At 42.8% G+C, this 22,054-nt stretch overlaps 1 protein-coding gene across 1 annotated transcript in view; it reads left to right on the forward strand.

Annotated features, from left to right (window-relative positions):
* Positions 1-6,662: 6,662 nt before the first annotated feature.
* TSPAN8 (tetraspanin 8) overlaps positions 6,663-22,054 on the forward strand; it is a 52,663-nt gene continuing 37,271 nt past the window's right edge. Inside the window, exon 1 of the mRNA XM_068272750.1 lies at positions 6,663-6,871. Coding sequence (XP_068128851.1) covers positions 6,812-6,871 — 60 coding nt within the window. The 5' untranslated portion in view covers positions 6,663-6,811. The remainder of the gene's footprint in view (positions 6,872-22,054) is intronic.

Here is a 22,054-nt window from a genome sequence, read left to right on the forward strand (position 1 = left end):
GGTCAAAGTTGACCCTCATGATACACTATGGGGGCGAACCGAACTTCCGGAAAAGTTTGCGGTTCTCCGCAATCGCGAACCTTGGAAGTTTACCGGGAGCCGTTCACCGGCAAACCGTTCGGGCCATCTCTAATGACAGTTTGGTATTTTCTGCTACTAGATTTTACCAAGATCATTTATAAGTAAGCCAGATGTTTAGCAATTATTTTTATTGCTATATTCCCAGCATGTCATAAATGATGCCCATATGTTTCACTGCTCAATTAAAGGAAAATGAACCTTACTACTTTATAGAGTATATTTCTCTTTAAAGGTTATTAGTTCAGCAATGGACACTAGATTGTTTCATCCATGAGCACATTAACCTTTCCTGTCAGCTATTAAAATAATAAAACAGGGACAATTTTAAGCCTTTGTGATTAATCATAAAATACCAGCAAATCACATTCTTCAGAAATGTTGCTGTTTTATACACCTCGAATATAAGAGGAAATTAAAATGTTGCGCTCTCATTGTAACTCGCCATTTTATATGTGAAAATATATGGAGTGTTGTGGTGTTTTACTGGGTGATTGTTTTGTTGTGTTTATGCTGAGAACACATCATATGATAGTAATATGCCTGGGGAACATTTACCACATCAAACTCCTGATTATGACTGAATATATTGCCTCACCCACTTAAGGGGATTATTTTTAAAGCTATGATAAAATGCTACTATACAGTGGCTTGCAAAAGTATTCGGCCCACTTGAAGTTCTCCACATTTTGTCACATTACTGCCACAAACATGAATCAATTTTATTGGAATTCCACGTGAAAGACCAATACAAAGTGGTGTACACATAGGATACTGAAGAATGGCAATTTAATGAAACATGAGAAAACAAATACATGTCTGTGCTTCAAGAAGACAAACAGGTATGTATTTTGTATTATGAGCTAGGGTCAGTGGTGAAGGATTACTATGTATATCAGCATTTTACGCCAAACATGAAGCTAAGTATGCTAAATATAGCCTTTATAAAAAATATCAACTTGTCCATTAAAAGGCAAACCCCAATCACAGGAGGAAATGTGTACTAAACCTACAGCTGAAGCTAAAATGTCTGTTTGAGAGTGTTCAATAAATGTTAAATTGTAATGAATAGCAGCGAGGCAGCTGCGGCGAACAGCGCTACCGCCGCAACTGCCTCTGCCTCTCAGCCTGTAAGTGTTCCCGCACCTCGGGCGGCTCGCGTACCGAGGACGGGCATCTCTGGGGCACATAGGGTCGCATTAGCGCGTGCGCGCGCTCATAGACAGGACCTTTATGCAGGGAGGGGGCGAGTCAGCTGACCTGCGGGTCGGCTGACGTCAGAGGGCACGCTCGTCACCGCTGATTGGCTGAACTCTAGGGGCGTGCCTCGGGGATGCCTCAGCGTACTTAAGCACAGCAGGTTCACTCACAAGTGTCTGCTGTTGCGAATACTTTGTGTTAGCGCTCAGACCTTTGATAGCTATAATTATAATTCATTGAAAACTGTATTATTATCTGTGTTTGACTCTGGCTCGTTCTGACTACTCTTTTGCTCAACGCTTCTGTACTTTTGCCCATCTGATCTAGTTGCCGACTCTGCCTGTTTATCTTTCTGCCTCTGCCTCCTGATTCTGTACTTTATCTGCCTGTCTGTTGCCAACCCGATTTGTCTGACCACTTTACTCTCACCAGTGAGCCCTTGTCACTGGTGAGGAGCTCATTGTACTTTAGTGCCCACCAGCTCCTCTGGTGAGGTGACTCTGATATCTATCAGTACTACTGTTGCACCAATCACCTACCTGTACTTTAGCTATCACATCAGTTGTCTGATATGCTTGTATTATTGGTGATTCTGCAGATCACCATATAATCAGGTATATATCTGTATTATAGGTGATACTGCAGATCACCTAATAATCAGAACTCTGTTACTTGCTGACACCCATTGTTACATAAATCTTAATAAACAATTTGGCCTTGCAACTTAGATTTAGGCCCCTTATGTGATTGAGTGTGACACCCCTGCTCTAGAGCATAGAGGGTACCTGTAGTCAAGGTAATAAAACAAAGTTAGGTACTTATCTCATTAGGGGTAAGCCTCCTGTTCTGTGTTGGGACTCCCTCTAAACAATCTTCAACATTAATGTCAAAAATGTATTTTGGCCGCACTCCCCTTCGTGTATAAGCATGGCCACACTGCACAGGCCCAAAGTATGGCCTGCACCTGCCCAGTAGCACAGAGTTAGTGGCTCTGTGCTACTGCGCAGATACAAACCCAATTGTGCCTGCGCAGTGTGGCTGTGATCATACACAGGGGAGAGTGTGGCCACTAAGACGAAGATGGTCATGGGAATGTGGAGGGGTCAAGGATCTGGGAAGCCTCTAGACTCTGAAAAAAATATTAGATACTTACCTCAGTAAGGAGGAGCTTCTGAATGCTCTAAAGTCTAGTGCATCCAGAACCTTTCCCCTACTGAGGTAAGTATCTAACTTTTTTGTTTCTATGATAACAGGTTTTCTGCCCAGTTACTTATTATATGTTGCTGAAAAAGATTACCTTTTCATGGGATTGGGAAACATTCAGCTAGGCCTTGGTACTTCAACGATTAATTCTAAACTGTATCTTTGCTAAAAGCAACACACACTGATCAATCCACAAGTAGAATGTGCAGTCATATACATCCACAAATTAGATAAGTTCTTCCCAATACTTTAGCCATCAAGTGTTACAATGGCAAATAAATAGTATATTCACTAAACAGCGGTAAAGTTGAAGTGCGCAAACAGCACATGACATTTTTACCAGTGTCCACACAAGTAGGGTAGAGTGCAGTGTCCACATCTCACAACTTGTGTTATGTATACAATGCATGGGTTGCTTCTATAGTGCACATGGCAAGTTGTGCTATATGGGCTGTGCATGCTATACTGCTTGCTTAAACACTGTTTAAATGACTGTGCTCTGCAAGCACACTGAAACGTTACCACTTTTTTTTAGTGAATAACCCCCAATGAATCCATCCTTTAATAAATTGCAAGGATTGTGTGGCCCTTTAACCCTCCTGGCGGTTTATCAAAATCTGCCAGGGGGCAGCAAAGCCGTGTTTTTAAAAAAAAAAAAATTTCATGTAGCGAGACAAGGTCTCGCTACATGATAGCCGCTGCTCAGCAGCTTCCACCCAGCCCCTCCGATCGCCTCTAGCGATCGGAGATCAGGAAATCCCGTTCAAAGAACGGGATCTCCTGGAGGGCTTCCCCCATCACCATGGCGACGGGCGGGATGACGTCACCGACGTCATCGACGTCGTGTCGTCAAAGGGGACTCCGATCCACCCCACCCCACGCAAAGTGCTAGCTGTGTGCAGCAAAAAAAAAAAATTATGCAAATCGGCCCAGCGGGGCCTGAGCAGTGCCTTCCGGCGGCATAGCCCGCGCGCAGCTCGGGCTTACCGCCAGGAAGGTAAATGTCACACCTCTGGCTAACCTGAATTGCTAAGTGAATTCAATGCAGTCAATGGACTTTTCAGTAAAAAATACTCTGGCATATATGTAATTCCCTTTTCCTCCTAAGTTATCTCCTAGAAGACCTAGGAGATAATTTTCATGATCTCTTTAAAATAACTTTTAAGCATTTTACAATTGAAAAAGCACCTAAAAGTTGGTTAAAAGTACTATCAAAATTATTTTGAGTATTTTCTTGCTTGCTGGTGGTTCAAAGGGCATTTTATGACAAAGTGTGAAAATATCACCTAGGAGAAAACTTAGGAGAAAAAGGGAATTGCATATGGGCCTCTGTCTCTCAGCTTACGTATGCAGCGTCTTCAGAATGGAAGCACAACTTACAACCGTTCTCTCTTACACAGGTAGCACCTCTGGTACTGGCTCCAAGCTAAGTTCCATTGTCCTCTGATACGCCCTCCTTTGGGCACTCAGCCAAAATCTCTTCCTGTTGGGATGTTAGCCTATGAACGTAATCAGACCCACCTTGCTGGTAAATGAACATTTTACAGTGACAAACAGACAACAATTCCACCTACTTCACCAGGTATGCAGGTGTGTAAACTATTATCTGAGTCATCAATCTGCTGACAGCCATAATGCTCTATGACACATATGTTACTCCAGCCAACGGAAAAACACATTGTTGGCCCCTCCAGGAGCCAGTTTCAGTGTTACTGGATCACCTCTTACCTGAAATCAGGTTCTGTGATTATTAACCCTTTATAATTCAGTGCATCACAGTCTAACATTATTGGCCAAAAATTTACATAAATTGACCAACTAAGATACTTATAAGCAGATGAACTAAAATATATGAATAGAAAACTTTGTCTGTAAATAGATAAAATAGAATTCATGCATTAAAATCCATCTCATCTCTTGAAACGACAGATCAACCTAAATGTATTATCCTCTTTTAAAACATTTTAAAAACCTCATAGTTTTCCTAATCCTGTTAAAAAAAAACATTAATATCAAAATCTGTATTCAAACAATACTGGTTTTTAGCTGTATATACTTTGTGTATGGCCCAGTTCACAATGGCACAGATAGAACGGATCAGTTTTTAAAGGCATCAGTTTTCCATCCGTGGCCCTCCATTCCGTCATTGCGATGCATCTGTCGACCTGGAAACATTGCTGCAGACCCAAACTTGCGGTCTGTGTGGAGGAACTAACCAAATGGATCTGTTTGAATGGACCAATGTGAACAGATCTTTCATTTAACATTGGATCCGTTCGCATCTGTTCTCATCCGTTCCGTTACGGTCCGCTAAACCGTCCATTTTTTAGGCCAATGTCAACCAGCCCTAACTTTGCATTGTAGATTTTTTTCAGTATGTCCTCTACTCCATTTTTTTTTTTTTTTTTTGCTTTTTTAATAAAAATGAGGCATTCATCTTCAGGTTTCACTTGTGCTTTATCCTAAAATGTTCTGACACGCTGAATATTTATGTATGAATAAAATGTACCTGAATCAATTTTTTGAGGAAAAGTTAGGCACTTACCTTAGATGAGGGAAGCCTCAGGATAACCCTGAGGCTTCCCCCGTTTCCAAGAAATATATGTGATTTTTTTTCTCTCAAACTACTTACATATTTTGAGCACATGTTTGTTTCCTGGGGGATTAAAGGTATTCCTTTAATAAGGAGAAAAACATTTCCTGTGAGAAATGTTAGGAGAAAGGTTTGAGTCACGGACTGCTACTTCTGTTATTGAATCAGTAAGGTGTTATAGCAATCTCCTTCACACCTTTTGATTGCAGCTCCTAGCTTTTCTCCTGGGATATCATCTTTCATCTTCTGTTTAAAATAACTTTTCAGCACTCTGCAATTGAAAAAGTACTAAAAGTAGGTGAAAAGTACTGCCAAAATTATTCAGACTATTTTCTTACCTGCTGGTGCCTTAATAGGCATTTTATTGATAAGATTTAAAAATATCCCCTAGGAGAAACCTTAGGAGAAAAGGTTGATTGAATAGGGGACCCATTGAGAACAATTTACAACGTGCAACCTCAATAGGATGCCAATTGATAATTGGGCAGGCATTCTTCAACCAGAGCTGTGGAGTCGAGGAGTCGGAGAAATTTTTTGGTACCTGGAATTGGAGTCGGAGTTATAAACTGAGGAGTCGGATAATTTTTGTAACGACTCCTTAGCCCTGTTTCCAACTATATAAAATCTAGTAACAGGATCACCATCACCGGTCTGATTGTAGTATTGCTAGCGCTGGTCTGGTTTAAAATGTAAAAGAGATTTTATTTGAGCATGTATAATACATCCCTATGTTAGCTTGAATGGGGCCAAATAAAAATCAGGGATGCCTCTATAGAGCAGAAATGTGGAAATGCAGACTCCATTGTCGCTGGCTGGCTATTTCGATTTCCGAACTTTTGATCGCTTCACATGAATCTTTTTTGCTAACCTGACACATTAGATTAGACAAAACAATCATAAATCAAAGTAAAGGATCAAAAATGAAGAGAAAAAAAAAATGATAAATCATGCCCTTCAATCAATATAACAGTTAAAGATCAAAAGAGCCAGCTAATGTAGATAAGGCATAATATTTAGTATAGTTTACAAGGAAAATCCTCATTCTTACGCCAACACAGCCAAATGGCAAACTTAACAGTCAATCTTCCGAGAATCTTGCTAAGTCAGATTGGCTGTGAGACCGAACTTGAAAAATTTGCTTCCTCATCTCTACTACTGACACATGTGGCAGTGTACAGTGTCAGTAATCATGGGAACTGTAATAGAAACCCTTATCTTCATGGAGGTTTCTGATTGCCTCATTTCCTAACCAGCAAGCCTGCAGCCCAGCCAACAGGGGTGGTCAAACCAAAACTGTCCTCTGCCTTTGCCATGCCCAGTCATGGTGAATAACAAGTAAAAGCCCCTGTAAACATATCAGGGCTTGCTGTGTTTCCTTTCATTATTTATTCTAGGATTTAAAAAAAGAATACATGGAAACATGTCGTATAAGTCAGCATGAAATTATAACAATGCTTTCAAGGTAAATCGTGGGCTTTGCATTACAATGACTAATAAAGATGTGGTCTTATTCCCGATTCCTAATGTGTAACCGAGAAAGATGATAAGCTTATCTAGCAGCATTTCACGATCAAGTACGTTGAAGCAGGCAGAGACAGCTCCAAATGACATACTTTAAATAACATGGTTAATATTTAGCTCAGTGCTACACTTACATGCCCACATTTTTACAGCACATAACATTCACTTTGTGTGATTCAGTGTCACTGAGAAGAGCAGCTCCGAGAAACATAGAAAATGTCTGGGGTGAATAAATGTCTCAAGTACTCCATGTTTGTGTTCAACTTCTTGTTTTGGGTGAGTTATCACATTACTGCATATATGTGTGATCTCTATCTATTCACTGTTCAGAAGAGCAAAGAGATGTCTCCGGCATGGCTTTGTGCATGCTCCTTTACTTTTTACCGCCTTTAAGCTGTGTTCTTTACATAGTTGAAATGATGCTGTTGTGAAAATTGCTAGCGCTATGTGGCTGTAACTCTTGATAAAGAGGTGGATTTCTCTGTAGATCTAGCATATTTCAGGTATTATAAATCAAATCTTGTATACTTATTAACGTTATAAGTAAAAGTTGAAAACTATAGGAATATATGTATTGATATTTAGAGTGGATGCTGAACCCTTGCACAGGACAGAAGGAAAACATAGAGAAATGCAGCCTGTATGTATTTAGAGAGTTTAGCCTGTCTAATCCCACTCATCTGTGACTAATCACCTTTGTAATTTGATCCCTCAGCTGTGTCAGCTCAGGAATCTCCTCTGCCATGGCAGAGCAGCTAATTGGTAAACACGGGGTGTGAACAATGTGCCTGCTTCCATAATAGCAGGAAGTAGACACATTGCAGATTTATTGCTGGATTTGTATCTGCTATAACAAAGAAATTTTTTTCTTTAAAGGTTATTATGTGATTGCATATATTTCAGAGCAGACAGGAAGTTCTGAGCTCAGGTTCACTTTAAGTCCTAAAGTTTCTAAAATAAATGTGGGTGCTCTTTTAATGACCTCTTGTCAGCAAGGCCTATGCATGTAATTCTGATCCTCTATTTGAATACTAGAACTTGAAAAATTGTGCAAATTAGGCAAGTCAGAATACCTGGTATTGACAATTCTGCCAGGTTAGTAAAGTAGGAAACATAGCCAGAGGATTAGCATAACAACCGGATAACATTCAAAGTGAGATATGAGGTGGCCACACACCATACAATTCTTTTTTTAGATTTATTTTCAATTAAAGAATTACAATACATTTTTTCTGATTTGTTGTTTTTTTTTGGTTTGGAAAAATCCTCGGGGGGCCGCATTCGGCCCACAGGCCTTAGTTTGAAGACCACTGATCTAAACTAACTATAACTTGGGGGAATTTGATCAGTTTGTGTGGCTGGATAGTGTAGCGGTTAAGGGCTCTGCCTCTGACACGGGAGACCTGGGTTCGAATCTCGGCTCTGCCTGTTCAGTAAGCCAGCACCTATTCAGTAGGAGACCTTGGGCAAGTCCCCCTAACACTGCTACTGCCTATAGAGCGCGTCCTAGTGGCTGCTGCTCTGGCGCTTTGAGTCCGCCAGGAGAAAAGTGCAATAAATGTTCTGTGTTTGTTTGTAAAAGATGTACCCAAATGGTTGAGCTGATAATTATTTCACTCCATCTAACACTATTCTATAATCAAATATAGGCCCTTACTGAACTGTAAATATCTCAAAATAAATTGTCCGTACAGCTACAAATGTTAATTGTAAATTGTAAATGCTAACATTTAAATACCCATGATAGCAAGCACAGGAACATAATTTATTTTTGGCAGAGAGTCCTTGTGGATAAGTTTATGGGAGTGACGAGTGGATGCTAATCGCTGCTTATCTTGTGTTAGGTATATAACACAGAAAAATCTATATGACATTGTTCAAAGCAAACAAAAGGTAGAAACCTACCTTTTTATTAAATAGAAAGAAGAAATTGGACTTTGCTCTTGGAGCAGGAAGAAATCTGAGTAATCCCAAAATACAGAAGCTTAATTGTTCTGTGTTTTTAGTCATTTGTAAATAAAAGTTGGAGGGCACAATATTCTGGATAATTTATGAATGTTACCTAGGCTAGCAAGTATCACAGTGAGGTTGGAGTCAGTTCAATTACTTAAAGCGGGATGAAACTCAAAATAAAAATCATATTAAAATAAAAAAGAGCCCTTAAAAATATATACAATCCATTTTAAACTGTAAATAAAGCATGATTCCAGCCTTACTTCTAATGCTTTGATTCTCAAACTCTTTATAAACATATGCCATGAACGAACTGCTGTGCATTCTGGAGGAGTATTTTTTCTATCCCTGCAACTGGAGAGATACTGAAGACTTCCTAGGCTGCCTCTGGCAGTTTTAATTTATGATCTACAGCTGCCTCAGTCCCTGGCTCTACTAGCACTCAAAAAGTTGGTCTGATTGATGCCAGAGATGGACGGAGCTGCAGATCATAAGTTAAAACACTTGGAGGTAGTCTTGGAAGTCGCTGGAATCTCTCAGACTGTAGGGATACAGTACAAAAAGACGCTGCTCCAGAATACATAGCATCTTATTCTCTCCATGGGGTTTATAAAGGAATTTGAGGATCAAAGAGTTAGCAGTAAGGTTAAAATCAAGCTTTAGTAAAATGTGTAAAATGGATGATATATATGTTACGGCCAGAACCCGCAGTGTGGCCACTTCTAGTTCTGGCCAGCCACTTCGGGTTCTGGCCGGCCAATGTGCGAAGTGGCCGCAGCGCAGCGGCCAATGTTAGAAATGGCATGTTTACACTTATTTTACAGCCGTCTCGCGCTGCGGCCAAATGTATTAAAAGTTGCTTAATTTAATTAAATAAAGCCGGCGGCAATGTGATAGATGAAGCCGCCGGCTTTCGCACTGCCTCCTCCTCCTCTTCTCCTCCCCCCCCCCCCCGCCTCTCTCTCTCCCTGCCTCCTATACGACATACGGAGCAGCCGGGCGGGGATACGCGTGTCCTCGAGAGTCGTTCGTCGCGGCAGGGGAATCCTGCCGTTCCTGCAGAGCGGGTGCTGGCAGAAGCAATGTCTGCAGCCTCCCCGCTCTGCTTCCCCTGCCGCGACGAATGACTCTCCCGGCGGCTCCATATTGTATGGAAGGCGGGGACAAGGAAAGAGGCGGGGGGGGGGGGGAGAATTGGGGGGAGGCAGTGCGAAAGCCGGCGGCTTCATCTATTACATTGCCGCCGGCTATATTTAATTAAATTTAAGCAACTTTTAATACATTTGGCCGCAGCGAGACAGCCGTAAAATAAGTGTAAACATTCCATTTCTAACATTGGCCGCTGCGCTGCGGCTACTTCGCTAATTGGCCGACCAGAACCCGAAGTGGCTGGCCAGAACGCGAAGTGGCCACACTTCGGGTTCTGGCCGTAACATATATACAGCAGTGAAGAGCGAAAATACCAATATTCTTTTTGCATTAATTTTCACAAAAAATAATGTAAAATTTGACTTTCGAGCGAAAATGCCATCAAAAGTCATTTTGCAATATGTTTGTGATTTTTCACAATTTTTTACGCTATAAGAAAGGATTTTTGTGCCTTTTGCAAATTTTTGCAGTAAAAGAATAATGTTTCACATTCTTTTGAATTTTTGCAACAGAATTATTTCCATTGACCATATAGTGAAAATATAATGTATTTCGCAAATATTTCCTCAAAATTGAAAATAGCATTTCTGATTTGAAAATGACTTTGCTGAAAATTTGCAAGCATTACTGATATGCAGTGTATTTTAAAGTCACTTTTTTTCATTTTCATATAATTATTATTTTGAGTTTAATCCTGCTTGAACTTTATTTGCACACACGAGGGCTCATATGGATGGTCAAGTAATAAATCAGTACCATTATGGCCCCACATTTATCTCAGCTTTGACACAAGGGAGTAACACACTGCCAACATTTTCATACTGATCGATGATGCTTGTTCAGATGGGTTCGGCATTGCATTATCAATATACCATTTGCTCTGAGCCTGTCAGAAATCAATGGTACTGGGTATGTAAATAAGCACAGTGCAGCCATAATTTTTAGCACAAAGTATTACATTTATATCTCAGCTGTCTGTTTTAATCACAGTAGGAGTGTGTGGGGCAGTAACCCACAGCCAAGAGTTACAAGTATCAGATGTTGCCCAATCACCTGCAATCATGTAATTAATAAAAAGTACAGATCATTTCATTGAAGAAAATAAAAAGAAAATGTACAACCCTTTTCATGTGACTTGTTTTAGATGTTACTGTTTTGAACTTTTTTTTCTGCCTATAGGGTTTTATCCTATACACTTAACAAACATAACTAGAAAAACAGGTATCATGTAACAGAAACTTTAACCGGTAAACACTACAGATTTACAGCAATCTGACCAGCATTTTCTGCATTCCCCATTTCCTCATTATGGTGCACCTACAAATCTACTTTACGCAAATGAGTTAATGTAACATCAGAAAAGAGGTAAAGTACTGTATTTAGTAATATTTTTTATTTGAAATCGTTTTTTTGAGCATTCGCTCTCAAGAAGACTTTATTTTGTCCTATCCAAGAGAGTATTGACTCAACTTCCAAACTTTTGCATAAGATAAGAACGTATTTTTGGACAATAAAGCTACTCCAACAACTTAAAAAAGCTACCCATGAGCTTGCATTATTGTCTTTCCTTGGATAGTCAGTGTGGATCAATGTTGAAACAGATGGCAGGAAAATCTGGGTGATCTAGATGTGGAATCAGGCCGCGCCTCTGGCTCCTGATCACATACTGGTGATCGTAGTGATCATGGAGGTAAGCAAGCACCTCCCCTGTCCATGTTTCCCCAATGATCACTAATCACGTCCCTCCTCATCAGCAGCCAGCCCGTACTGAAGCATGTACCAGCCTGGCTTCATGATGTCATCAAGCCCGGGACCCCGGTACATGCTTCAGTATGTGGCTGGCTGTCATGATGCCTGTTTGTCGCTGGATCCTCTGGTCCTTAAAGGGTGCTGGTCCTAAAAAGGCTTAATAAAGAAAATAAGGAGTCTAAAACACATTCCTTTTCACAGGATTTTTAAAATATATTTCATAATGTCGTACACAAAATTTTCTTAAAAGGCATTAAACAAAAGTCTTCAGAGAAGTGCTCGCCTTTGTGGACCTTATTCTTCCCTAGTGCACTAGGTATTCTGTCTATTTTGATAGCTGTTATGACAATAAAACTATTTGTAGACCTAAATGCAGAGCTCAGAGTACTTTGCCCTCATATAATCAAAGGTAACCAGGCAACCAGCTAAGCATAATGAAAATATTTGTTTATATGCAGCAAGTAAAGGTATGTACAGATGCTATAAAACAGTTGTAAATTAATTTAAAGCAGGCTAATACTGAAAGCATTTACATGGCTTTGGCAGCTGTTATATCATAATTTTGCTTGCTTTTCACAATATGTAAATAAGCTGGTAAACTGGTTGCTAGGTATATATACATAAAGATGGAACTCAGCTGAGGTGGTCGTTCATGACCATCTCACCACCTCAGCTGAGAATCAGGCATGTGTTTAAGTGTTCCCTGAGCTTATTTAACTTTAAACTTTATTTGATTGCAGGGCTAAATTTTCCCTGCTGCTGGGTAAGTGTGCTTCCCCAGCCTGGCAGCTTGGCAGAGTGGGCGGCAGGGAGCTTTCATAGTTACCTGTCCAGATGGCTGGATCGGTTTCTAAATCCTCCACTGTAGCCCTGATGTAATCCCAACATGTCTTCTCGGTTCCGATCACATGATATGACATGGGATCAGGATCCGGGAGAGCATGTCAGCATTACAGCGCCACCCGGTGATGGAAGAGGGGTAATGGAAGAGTCTCTTCCATCTCTGCTGTAACGCTGAACGGTCTCCTGGATCCCAATCACAAGTCATATCATGTGATTGGATTTGATCAGGACCCAGAAGAGAAGAAGCGGCCCAGAACAGGTAAATATAACTGCTCCTTTCCACCTGCTCGTTTGGCTGCACTAGACAAATATTTTTTTTGGTTTGAAACTGCCAATTGGTTAAAGATTACAGATGGACCGAACGCTCAGTGAGCAGTATTCGGCAAAGATCGGGTATTCGCGTTCAGTAAGCACATGGCACTATTCGACCCGCCCCCATACATCATCATTGGGCTAAACTTTGACCCCTTGCATCACAGTCAGCAGGCAAATGGCAGTCAGTCAGCCCGCACTCCCTCACAGACCCACTCGCCCACTATGAAAATGCTGCAGAGCCCTCCTTGTCTGTCTTCAGCTGGAGAGGAAGGGAAAGAGCTTGCTGGAGATAGGGAAAGCATTAGCTAGGCTTGTTTATATTGATCCTTGCTGGCTGATTGCTGTTTAATCACCTCAAACAGCCCTTCTGAGGGTTACTTCATCCCTCTGCTGGTGTGTGTGTGTGTGTGTGTGTGTGTGTGTGTGTGTGTGTGTGTGTGTGTGTGTGTATATGTGTGTGTGTGTGTGTGTGTGTGTGTGTGTGTGTGTGTGTGTGTGTGTGTGTGTGTGTGACACTCCACAGCCCACAGGAACCAACCATTGTGCCCAGTGCCCACTATAAGCACAATAGTGCTCCAGGGCCTCTGTTATTATCACTAATTTGTGTTTGAACTGTTGCAGCATATTCTCAGTGTTTGTCTGATAGTGCACAGACAGAGCACACTGGCACTGACCCACACGTCTGGCATGCCCCTATCCAGGTGTTAGACCCCTTGAAACAAGTTTTCCATCACTTTTGTGGCTTTGTAGGTTTCTAAATTCACCTGCCCATTGAAGTCTATGGAGGTTCACCAGATTCGCATACATTTGCGGAAGTAACGCATACGCCGTTCACGAACGGAAAATTTGACGTTTGCAACATCTCTATTAAAGATTTGGCACACTGGCTCTATAAATTATTATTATTATTTATGCCTCGTTCACATCATTTAGCGCAGATGGCTGTGCGATCGGAACGCAACGTGTCCGATCGCACGCCATCTGCGCTACTATGCGCTGCGCTGCAGATCCCATTCATTACAATGAATGAGATCTACACTGCGATTCACAAAAATGCGTGCAGCACGTGATAGCGCAATCGCGCTGCCACGCAGCGCATATGATGGGAATGGAAGAAGGGCTGTCTATGCCCTTCTACCGTTCTTGCGCGTCGCACACTATACGCGCTGCTTAAATGCGCACGGCAACGTGTATAGTCTGAATAAGGCCTTAGTATTTATATAGCGTTGACATCTTCCGCAGCGCTATACATAGTATAGTGTCTTGTCATTTAACTGTCCCTCAGAGGAGCTCCCAATCTAATACCTACCATAGTTATATATCTATGTATGTATCTTGTAGTGTATGTATCATAATCTAGGGCCAATTTTGGGAAAGCCAATTAACTTATCGTTATGTCTTTGGGATATGGGAGGAAACTGGAGTGCCCAGAGGAAACCCACACAAATATGGGGAGAACATACAAACTCTGAGCAGAGTGCTAACCACTATGCCACCATGCTGCCCAGCAGAAAACATTTACTCCGTCAGTTAGAACCTGCTCTATTGTGTGATGTGCTGTTATCCCTTTTTCCCTTCATCCCTTTGGTATATAAGACACCACATCTGTATATCACTCATTTCGTGGAGTGTCGTCTGCAAGGTTGAGCTCAATCCTAACAGGTGACACCAATGGTGTATGTGCACCTTTAGTCCTTAGTACATGGACTGATGGGGAGTCCCAGAAGGAGATTTAAAAATTATTTTCCTTATTCAACTTAGAGCATCAACATCAGTGGTACTGCAGCAGGACTCTCACAGTGTCAGTGTTGCTGCAGGGGTGGTCTAGCGTTGTTGGCAGTGCTGTGGTGGGAATCCTTATGCAGCAGGCGGTTCTGCAAACAAGATATAGGAAGAAAGAAGACGGGACAGAAGAAAAGGGTAACAAAACAGGCTAAGAGAAAATAAAAGAAGAAAGAAATGTACAGTAGAACATGTCAGAAGGAGGCTGAAGTATACAGAAGATGATGTCATAAGATGCATTTATATAGAAGGAGAAATAAGGGAAGAAAGTATACAGAAGAAAAAAGGCTAAAGATGAAAAAATAATCATTTTTTTCAAATGTGATTATACTTCCCAAACTGAAGTTTCAGTTACTACATTCAGGTTTTTTTTTAAAGCAATTACAAGTATTCCTTGTGTAAAATTGTTTATTTTCACTGCAGAGAGCAGTAGAAGCTTGCTTATCTCTGGTCATCTGCAAATGTAATTTTTGCCAGTTGAAGCTTTCTGCATGTCCCTCACTCTGCTTCCCTTCCCTGCTGGATTGACACATCACCCTGACAACATCTGAGTCACGTCAGCAGGAAAAGAAGGGCAGAAAGAGGACACAGGCACAGGGAGATCCTTGCCTTTGCCGATGACCAGAGATAAGCAAGCTTCTACTGCTCTTTACAGGGAAAATAAACCATTTTATGCACTGGGAATACTCGTGAATGCTATGAAATGTTCTTTTATGTAACTAAGAGTACTTACTGAAATTTTAGTTTTGGAAGTATAAACGCACTTTAAATATTTTATTTCCAGCTTTTATTCTGAATAAGGTGTGTTTACATTTACTTCTAAAAAGGGTGTCAGAAATGGAAGGAAATGTAATTTTGAGTGCCGCCATGGGCGCCCATGTTAAAATGAGACATTATTAGCTACAGCTGTAAATTTAGTGGGAAAGAAGCACCCAAGCAAAATAGCAGCAGTTGAGTTTCGATCCAATGTATTCAGGTATGCCTCAAAAATAACCCCCTTTACCTACTTACCATGGAGAGGATGGACATCTGGGGGTTCTCCCTCTATCTGAGACAATGTCAGATGCAGGGGCGGCGCCAGGGGGGTGCTTGGGGGTGCTCGAGCACCCCCTAGAATTGTCCAAGCACCCCCAAAGCACCCCCTGGAGTGAACTGACTTCAGGCGTCTAAAAGACGCCAAGTCAGTTCACACAGCGGCAGCACGGAGCAGCAGGCAGGGCTACGGTAAGATGGCCGCCCGAAGCCCTGTTCTGCAGACTTCGGGCGGCCATTTTCCCGTAGCCCTGCTCTCAGCATGCAAGCAGGAAGTCTCGTCGTGACGTCGGGAAGGAAGAGGATCGTGGGCGGGCGGGCGCTTCGCGCCACAAGGAGGTCGTGCCAGTGGTCGGGAAAGAAGGTCTTCTGGCTGTAGGTGAGTAAATGGGTTTTTCTTTTCTTTTTCAGGTGGTGCTGATTGTGCATATTGGGGTCATTTCTGCTACGGATTGTGCATATTGGGGTCATTTCTGCTACGGATTGTGCATATTGGGGTCATATCTGCTACGGATTGTGCATATTGGGGTCATATCTGCTCTGGATTGTGCATATTGGGGTCATATCTGCTCTGGATTGTGCATATTGGGGTCATATCTGCTACGGATTGTGCATATTGGGGTCATATCTGCTACGGATTGTGCATATTGGGGTCATATCTGCTACGGATTGTGCATATTGGGGTCATATCTGCTACGGATTGTGCATATTGGGGTCATTTCTGCTACCGATTGTGCATATTGGGGTCATATCTGCTACCGATTGTGCATATTGGGGTCATATCTTCTACCGATTGTGCATATTGGGGTCATATCTGCTACCGATTGTGCATATTGGGGTCATTTCTGCTATGGATTGTGCATATTGGGGTCATTTCTGCTACCGATTGTGCATATTGGGGGTCATATCTGCTGCCGATTGTGCATATTGGGGTCATATCTGCTGCCGATTGTGCATATTGGGGTCATATCTGCTGCCGATTGTGCATATTGGGGTCATATCTGCTGCCGATTGTGCATATTGGGGTCATATCTGCTGCCGATTGTGCATATTGGGGTCATATCTGTTACCGATTGTGCATATTGGGGTCATATCTGCTGCCGATTGTGCATATTGGGGTCATATCTGTTACCGATTGTGCATATTGGGGTCATATCTGCTCCCGATTGTGCATATTGGGGTCATATCTGCTACCGATTGTGCATATTGGGGCCATATCTGCTACCGATTGTGCATATTGGGGCCATATCTGCTACCGGTTGTGCATATTGGGGTTATTGAACATGTTTTTTTATTCAGATCTGCGCACATTACGTCTATTTTCTTGAGAAAACATGCACAATTATGTGAATTTTCTGGGGAAAGGGGCACCAATACTTGGGCCCTCTGTCTTTGCGTTGCACTTTTAAAGGGAACCCGAGGTGAGCATAATATTGAGGCTGCCATATTTATCTCCTTTTAAGTAATACCAGCTGCCTGGCTGCCGTGTTGGTCCTCTGCCTCTAATTCTTTCAACCATAGACCCTGAACAAGCATGCAGCAGGTCAGGGGTTTCTGACAATATTGTCAGAACTGACAAGATTAGCTGCATGCTTGTTTCTGGTGTAATTCAGTTCACTACTACAGCCAAATAGATCAGCAGGGCTGCCAGGCAACTAGAATTGTTTAAAAGGAAATAAATATGGCAGCCACCATATCACTCTCACCCTGGGTTCACTTTAAATTACAGTTAGCCCCGCCCTCATCCGGTCATGACCACGCCCATTTTTTCACCGCGGCGCGCTTCGCGCGCCGCAGGTTGTAGCCACCCCCGTTTTTTGACAGGTAGTCAGCTCCCCCGGAAATTGGTCCAGCACCTGCTTAGCACCCCCTAAAAAAAATTCCTGGAGCCGCCACTGGTCAGATGGAAGCCCATAAAGCCTTACAACCTCTTTGATGAAGACTTCAGCTGAGGGGGTCTCCCAGATACCACCATAAGTCACTCAGACCCTATCAGCACCTGTATAGGGTAGTTACACTGATCTCCCTGAACACAAGGTGGGTGAAGCTCCTTTGGTCATGACATGGACAAGGGGGCTTTGCAAAAAGAGCAAAATATTTCTGCCCTTTCTTTCAGTTTCCCCATGACCATGCAGCTGATAGTGTGCAGATGGTGAATCCCTAAGAAGACATGGTGGAGAAACGAGAGAGAGGCAAAGGTGCAGGGGGAGTGAGAGAGAGAGCAAGAGAGAGGGGGGGGGGGGTAGAAAGAGAGAGAGAGAGAGTATCAGGGAGAGAGAAAGAGAGAGAGAAAGAGAAATAGAGAGAGAGAGAGAGAGAAGCAGGGAAGAGAGAGAGAGGTAGAAAGAAAGAGAGAGAGAGACAGAGGAGCAGGGAGAGAGGGAAGTAGAAAAAAAAGAGAGAGAGAGAGACAGAGGAGCAGGGGGGGAGGGAAGTAGAAAAAGAGAGAAAGAGACAGAGGAGCAGGGGGAGAGAAGGAGAGAGAGAGTGGAGCAGAGAGAAAGAAGCAGGGAGAGAGAGGTAGAAAGAAAGAGAGAGAGAGAGAGGAGCAGGGAGAGAGAGAGGTAGAACGAAAGAGAGAGAGAGAGAGAGGCTCAGGGAGAGAGAGAGAGAGAGAGAGAGAGGTAGAACGAAAGAGAGAGAGAGAGAGAGGCTCAGGGAGAGAGAGAGAGAGAGAGTGAGAGAGAGAGGAACAGAGAGAGAGAGACAGGTCAGAGGTGCAGGGAGAGATACGGGGGACAGGGACATAGAGAGAGAAGGCAGAGAGTTTAAAGAGAAACAGAAAGTGGGAAAGAGAGAGAGAGAGAGAGAGAGAGAGAGAGAGAGAGAGAGAGAGAGAGAGAGAGAGAGAGAGAGAGAATATATAATAAGGGTGCGTACAGTCTAGTAGATGACAACGTGTGTCCAGAGAGTTTCAAAGATCTTGGAATTATGTCTTTGGAAATAATTGTTTAGAATATTTGTGGTATTGTGCACTGGCCATCTTTAAAATAATTTCTGTGTCTTTTCAGATGTTTGATTTTGTTTGTTCTGTCGCTTCATATTTTCTTTAGTTTTCCGTTAATTACTTTTAAAGTGGTATTATGAAATGCAAAACAATACTAAGGTTGGACTGTACTACCTTACAAAGACTATGGCCTCAATTCACTAAGATCATGCTAGAGATAATAAGGCAAGAGAAAACTTACCTCCACACGTGAGAGAGTTATCTTACCTCTTCATTCCTTAAGTTACCTCTCCTGTAGTTAATTTACCTCCTCTGTAGTTAATTTACCTCCTCTGTAGTTAATTTACCTCCTCCTGTAGTTATTTTCACATGCAGCTAATTAACAGCTTGCCTTTAACTCTGGAGTTATTTTAAGGATTGGAGAGTTTATTTAAAGACAGAAGAGTTAACTTTAGGCTTGCCTGAGGTAAAATATTTCCTGAATACTACATGCCTTATCACCATGGTAACAACTCTAGAAGAGTTATTAAAGACAGGAGATAAGTTTAGTGAATTAAGGCCAATATCAGGAGTAAATGTTTCTAGTTATTATTTTAAAGTACTGAAAGCTATTTAAGTAAGTAATTACTGAAGCAAGACATGCCTTTATAGATATTAATGTGGAACTCATTGAACATCATTTGTTGCACCATACCTGATGCCTCCTGATGCCTCAGTGAATTAAGATCTTTTTTTTTTTTGTAACAATAATCCTGTTAGGGGTAGTGGATAGCACTATTGCCTTGCAGTGTTGGATCCCTGGCTCGTATCTCAGCCAGGGCACCATCTACACCTAGTTTGTATGTTCTCCCCGTGTCTGCATGGGTTTCTAACCACATCCCAAAAACATAAGTGAATTGGCTTCCCCCTAAATTCACCTTAGACTACCATGTTACACAGTCCTCAAAGATGCGTACAAGGCTACCAGCCGAGCTGCTCTAGGCAGCTCGGATCACTGCATAATCCGCCTGATCCCTACCTACAGAGAGCATTTTGAAACCTCAAAGCCGTTAGGACCATCAAAAAATGGACGGAGGAAGCTAAGGGGCAACTTCAGGCCTGTTTTGACAGCACTGATTGGTCAGCCCTGGAATCTTCCTGTCTAGAGGAATGGTCAGAAAAAGTCACCTCCTACATTTGATTCTGTGAGGAAACATGCATTCCAGCGGCGACCATTAAGATCCTCCCAAACAATAAGCCCTGGTTCAATGGCAGACTACGCAAGCTATGTAAGTCAAAAGTGGAAGCCCACAAATCTGGAACACCAGAGGAGTTCAGGGAGGCCAGGAACACCTTAAAACGAGAGCTGAAGATGGCAAAGAGAGACTACTCCAACAAGCTGAAAATTAACCTTCAGTCCAACAACACTAGCGAGGTCTGGAAAGGCCTAAGGGCTGCCATAAACTTCAGGGCCCCTCCTCAACACACACTTCCAAACACTGCACTAGCTGAGGAGCTCAATAAATTCTATTGCAGGTTTGAGGCCGAACCCATCCTCCCCGAGGATCAGGCGACCACATCCTTTCCCAGGCATCCACTACCCTCCTCACCTCCGCACTCTGGTCTGCCCCCCCCCTAGCACTGTAGCAGGAGGCCGATGTACTAAAGCACCTCCGGAAGCTAAAGACAAGGAAGGCCTCAGGCCCGGATGGCATATCCCCATCCTGTCTGAAAACCTGTGCAGGTCAGCTAGACCCAGTCCTCACCTCCATTTTCAACAGATCCCTGGAGCTGGGCAAAGTTCCTTCCTTTTTCAAAAAAGCTGACATCATCTCAGTCCCCAAGAAGCCAGGAGTCACGGATCTAAACAACTTCAGACCTGTAGCCTTAACTCCAATCATCATAAAGACCTTCGAAAAAGACTGGTTCTATCCTATCTGAAGAACCACACTGCCACCCTACTGGATCCTCTCCAATTTGCATACAGGGCCAACCAGTCCGTGGATGACGCCATCAATATCATTCTTGCACATATCACTGAACACCTGGATAAACCCAAGTCATATGCCAGGATCCTCCTCCTGGACTTCAGTTCCGCATTCAACACCATCTGTCCAAACATTCTGCATGACAACCTGGAACAACATGGTGTTGACCCCACCCTCTGTGCCTGGATCAAAGACTTTCTCACTAACAGGACACAGCTAGTTAGACTTGGCGGCTACTCCTCCAGTGTAAAAACCACCAACACTGGCGCACCGCAAGGGTGTGTACTATCACCGATGCTCTTTTCCCTGTACACAAACAGCTGCACCTCATCTGCGGACATGGTCAAGGTCATTAAGTTTGCGGATGATACTACCACTCTCTGTCTCATCGGTGAAGATGGCGAGTTTGAATATCACTGCGAGATTGAGCGGACCCTCGGGTGGTGTTTAGACAACAGACTTGTACTAAATGCGGCAAAAACTGTGGAACTGATAGTGGATTTCAGGAAGAACGCTCCATCACCCAGCCCAGTCTTCATCAATGGCATGGAGGTCACCAGGGTACAAAGTGCGTGGCTCCTAGGCACCACCTTCACCGAGAAATTGAGATGGGATGTAAATACCTCCACAACACAAAAGAAAGCCCAGCAGAGACTGTTCTTCCTGAGACAGCTGAGGAAGTTTGGAATGCCAAGGGAACTACTGACCTGTTTTTACACAACGACCATTGAATCTGTCCTTTGCTCATCCATAATTGTCTGGTACTCAGGTGCTAACGCAAGGGACAGGCTCAAACTCCAGAGAGTTATCAACACCGCAGAGAAGATCATCGGGTCCCCCCTGCCTCCCCTAGACCTTCTCCATACATCCAGAATGAGGTCCAGGGCCAACAGGATCATGTATGACCCCTCCCACCGTGGCAATCACTTCTTCAAACTCCTCCGCTCAGGGCGTTGCTATAGGTCCATCCCAGGGATGGTCGTAGTCAGCCAACTTAGCTACACTGGAAATGCGCGTAGTTTTACGCAATTACGCTTAGCCAAACAATGGCTTCTAAATCAAATATTCGCTTCATATGCATTTCGTAGACTACACGTTAAAATACGCAATTACACGTAGTATGAAGCATAGTGTATGCGGATGCTTATGCCAGCATGCAGAAAATTTTACACGTTAATTCCTCTTTAATTGCTTATACCAGGAACTCTTCCGTGTGTACATTCCCCTTTCCAATGTGTAAATTTGTAAGCATACAATCGCACACGGAAAATTAGCCGCGAGTAATGCATTCGTAGTTCACTACGCAATACACATGTTAACTACGCATAGTGGGCGTAAGCTACGCATTTTCGTAAGCGTAGTTTTGAAACTTCACCTATGAACTATGATGCGTAGATGCGAACTACGATGCGTAAATTCGCACTGGCGTAGTTTCTGCTCATCCCTGGTCCATCCCCACCAAAACCACCAGGCGCAGAAACACATTCTTCCCACAAGCGATTCCCCTCCTCAATTCAGACCATCTCTCCAATGCCATTTTCTTGCCCCCTCCAAGCCCCTTGGCACGCCAGAGCATGATCGCATGCCCAATGACTGATTCCCACTTTGGCACAACATGGTTGCCATCAGTACAAACTTTGCGGTGTAAATAAGCGGCTGTATAAATTGTAGCTACTTTCACTACATATTGTAATTTGCACTATGTTGTTGTGGTATTCGTAT

Source organism: Hyperolius riggenbachi, chromosome 3 (genome assembly GCF_040937935.1).
Source record: "Hyperolius riggenbachi isolate aHypRig1 chromosome 3, aHypRig1.pri, whole genome shotgun sequence".
In the NCBI taxonomy this organism is placed as follows: domain Eukaryota; kingdom Metazoa; phylum Chordata; class Amphibia; order Anura; family Hyperoliidae; genus Hyperolius; species Hyperolius riggenbachi.